We start from the raw sequence: 11650 nt of genomic DNA, 5'->3' as shown, positions 1-11650 counted from the left end.
TCTCTCTCTCTCTCTCTCTCTCTCTCTCTCTCTCTCTCTCTCTCTCTCCGTTTGTCTATTTGTCTTTCAATCTTTCGGATAAAATTTTCATTATATCCCCGCTGTTTTTTGCTCATTTTCGTGCACAGTTTGAAACCATTTTCGAATTAAAAAACTTTAGGTTTTTTATGCCCAGCACCAGGGTATGAAGGTATATTAATTTTGTTGTTAGGTTTATCCACGTATTATAATGTACATATATATCCTTGATTACTATACGATTTCAAATTAATTTAATTTGATGTTCATCTTCTGATTGCTACCTCTTTCGTAGTTGATTTCGCTGGTAAAGTTCTAGAGGATAGCTCCGTAAATTTGGTAAACTGGAATTTCTAACTGGTTTCTTTCGATAATTTTCTGAATATTAGCATATTTTCATGGGAGCTTTTAGAATTTCTATAAAACAATCGGATTCCCGTTTACAGTTAACGAAGAACGGATCTGCAGGATATCAAAGAATCGCATTAAAGTGAAATACAATTTAAAAATAATTTTTTTCTCTTTTGCTCTTTTTTGTTTATTATGCAATCATCGTTGTCCTCGTCATCACTCTACAAGCAATATTTAAGACATGAAAATTAGTTAATGTACATAATTGTAGGGAAATAAAAAAAAAATATATATACAAAAAAGTTTTTTTTTTATATATTTTGAATATATGAAAAAGGTTTTAAATCTGAAAAAGGAGCATTGGATTTTTTTTTTTATATATCCTTCTTATTATTTTTATTAGTCCCTCCTGTAAAGAGTTTTTTATCTAACATTCCACATATATACACAGAGTGGTTTTAAGTTGTCCAATTTTAAAACAGTAATGAAATGCAAGAGAAATGCACTTATTTTGTCAAGTATTTGGTATGTGAATGAAAAATTCGAAAGCTCTGGGTTTCATTTCGATTTTAGCGATCAATTGGTAACAAGTGAGAAAATTGTGTTTGAAATTGTGGTCGCAAAATTGAGTATCGGTCGGTCATTAAGTATCTGTTTTTGGAAAGTAGTAGAACCACGCATTAGATTAAAGACGAGTTGGGCGCTATATACGTGGATTCTGCATCATAATGTATTGGTTTGAAACGTGTCCACAGCAGTTGAGGTAACAATGAACTTTCTGGATTGCCCAAAAATGTAATCATTGATGAGTAGTACGCTTTATAAAATTGTGCTGCATGATCGTCACCTTAAGGTTAGAGAGAGAGCATAGGTCATCACGTTCCTCGCGCATTGAATTAACAATTACGCATAAGAAAGATAGCCACATGTTAGACGCCCACACCGGAAAAGACGTGTTCGAATGGAAATTTCCAGTTTATGCGTAATAAGCCGGAGTTTTGCTGTCAAGTAATTATTACAGATGAAGCTTGGTTCGTTTAGAAGAGGAAACGCACTTAAAACAGTAGACAAGACGAAGGAAGAAACAACTCAAAAACAGGTAAAGTTTGTCTTTTCGGCTGGAAAAGTGATGGCAACTGCCAAGGAAAAGTAAACACCACGACAGGAGCATATTTCCTATCGTTATTTAACAAGGCGAAAACAGAAACAAAGAAGGCAACATTCGCAGGAAAAAGCTAAGCTTCATCAGGACAACATGTTGGCTTACATCTCAGTAGTTGCGATGGTGAACATTTACGAATTATTGGAACTTCGCTTGATCATCCTTCTTACTCATACACTTGCTAGAAAAAAGTGATTTTTTTTTCATTAAACTGAAAATTGCGCCCAGAGGTTACTTATTACCTTCAGTGATAAGTATTTTGCAGAAAAAGTCTAAAAACGTTTTATTTGGAGAGTTTAAAAGTTTGATGGCAGATTGTAAAATTACGTAAAAAAGAAAAAGTGATCATAAGCTTCTTAGACAATCATCGTTTAAAAGAATCGTACGATATAGGTCCATCTGTTTGAAATTTGTAGTATTTATTTGCGATCGATACGTTACTCATTTGAATTTATTGGAAAATATGTCAAAGTAGCAGTGAATAATACAATATAGATGATAAAAACTTAGGCATCTTATGCTATCCGAGAGCCCAAATAATGCTCTTGACTTCAAAAAGTTTTGACTAATAATGTCTATGATGCTATATGTTTTTTTTTTAAAAACTTTAATAAAGCAGAAAAAGTGTGAACTGAATTAAATATTTACCCTGCGTAGCGGACTCCGAGCAACTCCCCTTTATTTGTTTATGTATGTCTTTCTCCATCGCTCGCAGTGGTAATCAATTTAGAAAAAAGCGCAAATTGAAAATTCAAACAATGGCTTGGATCAAAATTTGAATTAACATTTTTATAGCCATCTTGAATTCCGTTTCAAATTTAAATAAATTGAAACGTATGCGTTATTCTATGATAGTATTGTCATATTGTTCTTACATAAGCGATGAACGTTTCCTTACTACATAAGCTTTAGGAAAGAGCAAACGACCTAAAGTTGGCGGCTCAAGGAATTCAGAAGAATTTTCAACCAAAGCTTGGTGGGCAAAGAAATTAAAAAAATTTTTGAACAACATTTTAAGACTTCCTTGTCCTCATAGTAAGGCTTAGACTCATTTCGCTTTAGTCCCGTCTTGGAGTAGGTCTTGGGGATAATCTTTAACTGAAGCAGTCTGTTATTAACTGATCGGTCAGTTGGTTATCATTTTATTCACGGCTTTTAAATAGCTGCAATAATTTAAGCCAAACTATAGTTCAATTTTTGCAAATATTTTTAAATTTAAGAATAGAGTTTGTCTCGAAACTGAACTGAAAAGATTTCTGTCCCAATACTTGTTGAAACAATTGAAATTTTAGAGTACTCGATGAACGGATTCGAACGTATATTGCAAGTTCACTTCTTCTAGTATATACCTCAATTTTCTGCTCCACATATATATATATATATATATATATACATTGCTAATTAAGTTAATGTATATCAAAGGCATACATATATAGTACGTTATACACAAACATTCTGAAATGAATCGATTTATTTCCCATTCATCTGAATTGAATGAAAATTACTCGATATACATTTTCAAAAGATGTGAAGTTAACTTTTGCACACAAAACCAATCTATAAATGGTTGAAAAAAAGTAAAATAAACAAAAACAGCAAAAAAAGAGAAAAAAAATATAAAGTTGTTGAAAGTTCTTATGGAAAATTAGAAAAAATTCTTTTCCAACTTTAATGAGATGAGCAAAATTAATGATAATTATGTAATTGCATTAAATTATGGTCTATAATGAATAAATGTTTGCAAATAAATGCATTTTTTCAAGTTTTTCTGAAAAAACTTACATACATATTCGTGTATGAAGAGCAATAAATAAAAAACAAAAAAAGAAGGAGGAAAAACGTGATATGCCCATAAAATAAAAGTCACTTGTGTGGTTATTAGAATAATATTTAAATGGCGCTTATGAATATGTTTTTTTTTCTGTCATTTGCGTATTTTTTTTTTTCTTTTTCAATATAATTTACCGACAAAAGAATAAGGATTATACTTGGTTTGTTATAATGTCAGTAACACTCAGAAAGACGTAGAAAAGATTTCGTACTTTCTTCATCTTGACCAGCATAGGTTTCTGAATAAATTTATGTACAGCTAGATGGTTGTTTGTCTCTTCGTCTATCCTATCCATTATCTACTATTTGTAAACTTTTCGCAGGTTAACGATTTCGTCCCTGTATTCTTTACAGATCATGAGCGGATATATAAGCGATTCGTGCAAAATAGCCCAGAAGAAGAAAAAAATCAAAGACCGATAAGCGAAATTTCCAATAGCTTCTATAGTTTTCTGTCTATAGGAAATATATATATATATATATATAAAGTTTGTTACTTTTTTCCTTTTCTTCTGTTTGCTTTTAATTTAGAAAATGATTAAGGATTTATGACTTATTAGTCTGAATTGATGGGTATTCAAGATTCGCCTTTAGGTTCGCTTTGTTTCTTTGCTTTGTCGCGAAAAAAATTTTTAATATGATTACACAAGTTGCATTATTCCCACATGTTTAATTCACAACATAATTAGTTGCGCTCTTTTTTCACAAGAATTTAATAATTTTTTTCTGATAATATGTCGTTTTTTATCGACAGATTCTAATTTATTGCTTACATGAATTTTTTGTTGGAAGGCGCTCGAGTTCTATTATAAAAAATATTACAAGAAATAATTATGGTTTAGGTTAAGCGGATTGTTATAGAAATGAGTTTATATAAAATTGCATACAAATGTCAACTAATTGAGTTAAAGCTTAAAATACCTAACTGAGAACTTGAAAAAGTTAAACTGAAGTTGTAATAGCACTTGGTGTATGCCTTAGGGCAAAGTATCTATGTTTATTTCTTAACAAGTAAAGACACTATGGTTCACAACGGTTGACAGGTTCACGGTTACTGCAATTAGATAGTATAATGGCTTTTCAAAACAAAGCGGAAGTGGTGCAAAATGCGGTCCAAATCGAAATATTTTTATTAGCGTCCGACCAAAACATGTCGTCTTACCAAATTTCATTAAAGTATTTCAACTATTGCCACCTGCAGGTTGAACGCAGGAGTACACAGGATGGACAGACGAACAGAAAAGCTTAAGGTCACTTTCTGCTTCTATCGGCACAGTAAAAGGCTGTTTTGCTTAATTTATCCTTGTGTAGGTTATAAAAAAAGTAACGGGTTCTCTATTAATTTTCGAATTAAAATCAATATGGAGACGTGACCACCTTCCTAGGACGATCCTTTATTTCTGCTTAACCTCCACTGCTGTATCGCAGTACAGTACTACAGTACTAGGTGCACCTAGAACAACATAATTTTCAAAAAGTATGGCTCAATGTAGAATGTGCAACCGACGATTTTCCGTGAAAATAATTTTCAAACTCGTCGTCACTATCTAGAAACTTTAACTTACCGAAAAATTTGCACGACATTGACTAAAGAAATCTATTTTGAAATCATAGCAAAATTTCAAAACAAGTGAAGTGAGAAAGTGATACAATTTCGGAATGCATGCGGGTAAGGCTTTAATTTATTTTGCCTTTAACCATACAGTTGTTTTGATTGTGTTAGAATTCTGTCCATCATTGACTGCGTTTTGTACCCTTGCCAAGGTCTCAAAAACCCGTTTATGCGGTAGTATGTGATAGATTTTTATATCGGATAGCATACTATGGACAGAGGGACAAGTGCAATGAGAGACGTATATACAAACTGAATAGAGAATTCCAGTGACTGGAGGGAATGACTGGCTGGAATAATGAAAACGATTATTTTTGCTTTTTTTTTAATATCCTATTTGATGCTGGAATCGCTACTACGACATATCAGTTATTGCCAAATTTCTTCTTTTTTTTCATGTATGTATATATATATATATATATATCTTTTGTTCTATATATGTGTTTAAAGTTTAATTAAGATATCTTGCTGTAGTTTTTTAGTTTTTGTTGAAATTAAATTGAATGTTTTTATTCATAATAATTTTGTTGCTCATTTTTAAAAATATTTTTATTAATACTAATTAAGTTTCTGAAGGGCTATTGAAGGAGGAAGTGTTCTCATAATATTTACATAGATTTTTTGCTACTTTGTATAGTTTAACTTGAATAGTAATAAAAATTTGTTTATGAATGTTATTATTTCTTTTTTTACATATATATATGCATATACTTATTTTACATATAAAGGAAACGGAATTTTATAAAAAGGATTGACAAGAGTCGAGGCCGACCATGGGACATCCCACATCATCTCACCTATTCACTTATGTTGGTAATACGACACCAAAAATTGCATATTATTTTCATGCAAAGGAATACTCTTCATGAAAACCCACGTATTGGAGAAAGCTCAAAGGCTCACATGACGTAATTCTAATTTAGCAAACTTATTTTACTTCCGCCGTAAAAAACCAGAAATTAAAGTTTCTGTTCACATAAGCACTTGCTTTTCATGTTCACCCCCTTACTAGAATTCAGAATCATATATTGAATCGATCGTCAAAAAAGGTAGGTTTATCTTAGACCTTTCTGATTGTTCTGGGTGAAAATTTATAAATGGCAACAAAAAAGCCATTCTTGCGAGACACTATTAACTGAGTGCCAGTGCACAGCCATGCGAATCCAGTTTTTTCACCATTGTTTTGCACCCACCAACTTATACATTTACATATATGTTGGGCGAATGTGGCGGGTGTTTTCCATTTTTGTCCACCTAGTGTCGAACAGGGATGGGCAGCTTTTTTCACCAACGGGCCAATTTTTATTATTATATCAGGCCAGTAAACATATTATACCAACTTCAATATAAGGGTTTAAAATGCGAATATTTATCTTTCATATTTGTAAATAAATATGTCAACGTCCAACTGTCATTGAAACAAGCGGCATTCTGCATTAATTTGATGTCTGGGGAACGAAATCCATTTGCAGGATTGCCACGTGCGAGCAAGTTGAATTGTTTGAAATTTTAAACGTAGCGGACTTAACGACATCACTGCCTATATGCGGCCCGCGGGCTGAAAGTTGCCTATGCCTGCTATAAAACGGATATTATTAGTAACGAGGGAAAAAGTGTTTTCGTTGATTTTGAAAACAAAGCTGTTCCCATACACGAAGCGTTGTAGGCGTCTCCTTTGATCGATTTGGCCCATCTTCGATATACATCTGAAAAAGTTTAAAGACGATATAGTTTGAATCTTACTTGTAGATGTAAACAAGATCTGATAAAATAAATACACCGCAACTTGGTACTGGGTATGTGAAATATTGGCATCCCTCTCCGCTGCTAGAAGTATACCTGGCCACACTGCGCGGGTTGCAAATCATTTGTTGTATTTTTTACAATTATTTAGAGGATAGTAAGTAGCGTACGCCACGCTACAGGTATTCATATAATGAACTCTGAAAATGATGCAATATAAACGGAGTAGTCGAAGATCGTCTTTGGGCCAAAAGTGCCATGTCCGTGTATCAGCTTCCATTAAAACGTCTAAAAAATTGCGACCTGTAGGTTGAACAAAACAACTGAACAGCAGAAGCAGACAAGCTTAGAACTATTCAAAATCACTTACTGACAATATTACAAAAGGTAGATTATCTCGAGGCTTATTATAGCCTTGTACCGCAAGTATTGCCTGAGAAGTCGAAGGAAAAGAATTAATTTGGAAAAAACATATGATTGTCGTTAAATATTTAGCGCGCACTTATTTTTTATAGTTCAAATTGATAAAAGATTTTGCATACAGCAACTAATTGAAACAAATTATTTACTTTTGCAATTCTTTCCTTTTTTTTTCTTATTTTTACATAAAATTGTTATTACATTATAATTAATTATTGCAAAATTAACGTTTTTCTGTTGTAATATTGATTTCGAAGCTTTACTCTGAAATAATAAATTTAATTAAAATTCATTTATACAAATTTTCATAAAATAAATCATTTATTATCAATACACGTGAATGTTAATGAGCAACGGCCAACCAAATGTAATCGCATTATAGGATATTTTTTTTGCAAAATATTCTCGTTTCATGCCCTTAAGTTGGTTATAAAGTCATTATTATTATAGCTAGATTTTTCTATAGAAAATTGTGGTCCGTCATAGAAACTTCAGGATTGTAATTAAAATTTAGATAGGGAAATCAAAGCCAGCGAAAGTCATACGAAAAGATTGGTCGGAATGAGTCCATAAAAATGTTCTTAGAAAACTAAAGCTTCTATTGAAAGTTGTTGCTAATGGACAATGATTTAACTTATAAAATAGTTGTGCCCAATTAGAACCACATTAACGGTTTTTCCATATTTCAACAACACGAACGTGAATTATGCCACTGCAGTCCCGCTAAATACGCGCTATCATCTTTCTAAGTGCTTGCAATTCATTATAACATACATGATTTATTTTAATAAAGTTTACGTGTACGTGCAACTGATGAACGTTAACAACGGGCAAGCTTTGCCCCGCGTATATATGTTTGCACTGATGTTATGAGTTTCTATTTTTCTTATTTTCAAACGTTGTTCTTCGATTGAAAATTTTATAGGCGTAATGTAAAAACGATGAAATGTATCCACAACAAGGCGATTGAAACTTCCCGACAAAAAAAACCAGTTTGTTTTCCCCAACTTATTGTTCTCTAGAAATTGCAAGTTGCTAATCCGCCGCCAACTTCAACTCTTCTTTTCTTAGGAATTCCCAATTTATCCTAATAAAATAGGGCTACTCGGTCAACAGTTAACATGGGTACTAATGCGGTTTGATATGGACAAATGCATTGCTTGGAACACTTTATGTTATAATAAACAATTCATTTTTCAAGCCTAGGAAGAATTCTGCTATGAAATGGATCTCTACAAAATTTGGATAGCAATCAAGTGCAATTTGATCGACGAATATTTTTGGTTGTGTTTTAGTTAATTGATTTAGATTCCACATTCCTTGCCTATACGCCTCTCCACGTTCATGTCGGTGTCTTTGTACAGTTGCCCATGGGAACCAAAGCTTCTCCATAATTCTTATACACTTAATTTCGGACGAGCTTCGGTGTCGTTATCATGTTCACGAGGTCATCCATTTTAAAGCCTGTTAGGGAGATCGGGATCACCAGCAACATCCTTTCTGGTTGACCTTTAATACAAATTCTCTTTGTTTATGGCCTTGAAAAACCATTTAATGACGATTACGATTCTCGGAAGTTGCATAGGTCGACATTTTATTACAGGATTGTAAAACAAACTTATACTTTTTAGAATATTTTGAACACAAGAAGAGAAAAGAAAGCTTTGCCAATAAAATAATGCAAGGACTTGCACATCGTCACCATAATCGCAATTTTGGGATAATACATCTTCTGTAAAAAGCAATTACATTACCTTAACTTACTTTGAACAAGAAAGAGAACTATAACCAGTCGTGGCTGAGTCTTTTCTAGAAAAAGAAAAAATGGTTGAGGTTGGCCTATGTTTGTACAGGTACTGCATGGAAGATTTGTAAAAATTTTTATTGCTTTACCTCACTGAAATAAGCAGCCAAAAACCGAAGGAATTTGAGAAAAATTTCTTTGAAACTTAGTATTGAATATTTATTGTGCATGAAATTTTCGATTTTTTAGTGGTTGATATAAAAAAAAATTTGTTTGTAATATCTAGTCACATCTGAATTTCCCTAAGGAGAGTGCATTCTTTTTTTATTAATTTAAAATTTAAAATAGCTTCAGCCAGGTTTATCCGTCTTCACTATGCTGAGAAATTTAAGGGCGACAAAAATAAAGGTTGTGTCTCTAGTGATGGCATTATTATGAACATAAGCGTAATCGCTCCTAAAAAATACATCATAAACTCTAAAGAATAAGAAAAGTATGCAATTATTTCGATGAGTAATTCATAATTCGCAAGATAAATTCATTAGCATAAGCATTCAAGAGGCCGTTCAAAAATTTAGCGCAAAAGCAATCTGAAAGACCATTTAAGGGAATGATGTGTAAGGAAAAACCTTCTAGGTTTAAATTGTGTTTTAAATTGTCCAAGAAATATCGCATGCATCGACAGGTCAAACTTTCATTGCGTTTATCCATATTCAGACTAAGTTGTCCCAAACGTTTGAAAACAACTAAAGCTAACTCTTTTATTAGTCTTAAATTATTATTAAAAGTTTTTAAATTGAATATTTGCTTCACACGATTAGTATTCAAGACTCGCTTTATTGGAGTACGAGATTGTCTTGCTTGTCATACTCTTAGGTTGTTCAAGCTTATATTGTTGTCTAGCTTTTCTTTCTTTAAGTTTAATAAATCAATTCATTTTTTCTTCTCTCTTTTACGATAAGTCAGTTAACTTTAAGAGCGAATTTGTTAAGAGATTTAATGCACTTTTCTAAATCTAGTTTAATTAAGCTTTAACTAGAAGTGTCAAACTAACCGGCATGATGGAGGAGAACGTATAAAATGCATTAGTTTCATATAACCGTAGCCAGTAAGTGAAGATCATTTTAACAGATTGCATGATATAAGTAAAATATTTCCTTTGTTGTTTGTAAAATAAAATATATATATATATATCGCATGTAAGTTTTAAAACCAAAGTTAACAAAAAAAAAAAATAATAAAATAATTAATATGAAATGAAATGCCGTTGAACTCATTAGTGAATTTAACTTACTTTCAATCAATTTAAAATAATATTTTTTATTTTTTTTTTACGCACTTTTCTATTACATTTAATTGCACATGTTGCACCTGTTGTTCATCTTTGTATACATTTACCGCATATTGTCTGCATCTGTATGTGTACAATAAAACAGCAAGAATATCAAAAGCTAGTTGATTACAGCACCCAATATCCTGAGAACAATAATAAAAATACGATGTTGCCTGTAAGTAATGATGATGATGCTGAAGACTTAAATGCTGCATTTGTTGCAGACAATAGTATTGAGGATTTAACTGATAGCGATGCTAGCGACATCGGAAACGGAAACAAAGAATTTGAAAGCAATATTTCTAAAGAAAACTTCGACAAGGCTGAGGAGATAAATGAGATTAATGAGAACACGGAAGTAAGCGATAACTTAAATGAATCGTTCAGTAATGCCGATGACGACGATGATGATGAGCATAATTTAACCAAACGTAAGGATACAGAATTAGACAGTGCAGATGATGACGAAAAAGAAGAAGAAGGAGAAGAAAAAGACACAGACGATGTTGGTGAAGCTTATCAACCAATGAATAAAAAGCTTATAAAACATTTTCAACGTTATGGACAACGACGTGAGGATATGTCTTCTTCATCGGACGATGAAACGAGTGAACTCATTGAAATGCACCCAGACTTTAATGCCGAATGGGGAGATCTGAAAGCAGACACTGACAACGACGGTAATAACCTTAGTAATGATATCGATGTCCAATTTAAACCTTTTGACTTGTCACACGACATTGCGGTTAATGATATTGCCGCTGCTCAAGTTGATTTTCCTCTTAATCCCGATGCCGAATTTATAGATGTATTTGGAGTTCCCCACTCTATTAACAGTATGCCAAAATTTGAGAAGTTATCATTAAATCCTTATCCTTCTACGGCTTACGAGACACCATCGTCATCCTCATCCAACATACAGACGCAAGTTATGAAATAAGTTTGTAAGAAAAAAATGTCCTCTTGAGAGAGATTGCAATTAATGCATCATAAAGCAGCAAATTTTATCACGTGTTCTTATATAATTAGGTAAACTTCCTCTGAAATATATACAAAAGTTATGTAAACTTTACAAATCTATAAACGTCATTTATATATTTTGTTAATTGAATTGTTGTTGGTATGATTCACTATAACAACTTTTGCAAATATGAATGAAATTTAATTGCATTTTATGACTAAATTTAAACTAATGAAATCATATATTATTTTATTTATTTATTTATCTATTTATTTATATAATTTTAGTTTACCTATCAATTTTCATTAGTATTATGAATACTTAGTCTTTTAATTATTTTAATCAATAATAGACTGTCAGTAGATCTTAATTTGCATAAATGATGAAAGTAAAATTAAATAGTAAATAAAAGTAAAAATGAAATTTTTCTGAAAAATGTGTAGAAAAAAATTTGGAATACTTTTAAAGGGTTTGTA

At 32.0% G+C, this 11650-nt stretch overlaps 1 protein-coding gene across 1 annotated transcript in view; it reads left to right on the top strand.

Moving 5' to 3' along the window:
- Nucleotides 1-11168, top strand: part of LOC119635325 (protein PFC0760c) — a 53926-nt gene extending 42758 nt beyond the window's left edge. Inside the window, exon 5 of the mRNA XM_038030100.1 lies at nucleotides 10317-11168. Coding sequence (XP_037886028.1) covers nucleotides 10317-11153 — 837 coding nt within the window. The 3' untranslated portion in view covers nucleotides 11154-11168. The remainder of the gene's footprint in view (nucleotides 1-10316) is intronic.
- Nucleotides 11169-11650: the final 482 nt, after the last annotated feature.

This window comes from Glossina fuscipes, unplaced genomic scaffold (assembly GCF_014805625.2).
Source record: "Glossina fuscipes isolate IAEA_lab_2018 unplaced genomic scaffold, Yale_Gfus_2 26, whole genome shotgun sequence".
Lineage (NCBI taxonomy): Eukaryota > Metazoa > Arthropoda > Insecta > Diptera > Glossinidae > Glossina > Glossina fuscipes.
This window is presented reverse-complemented; position numbering and strand designations above follow the sequence as displayed.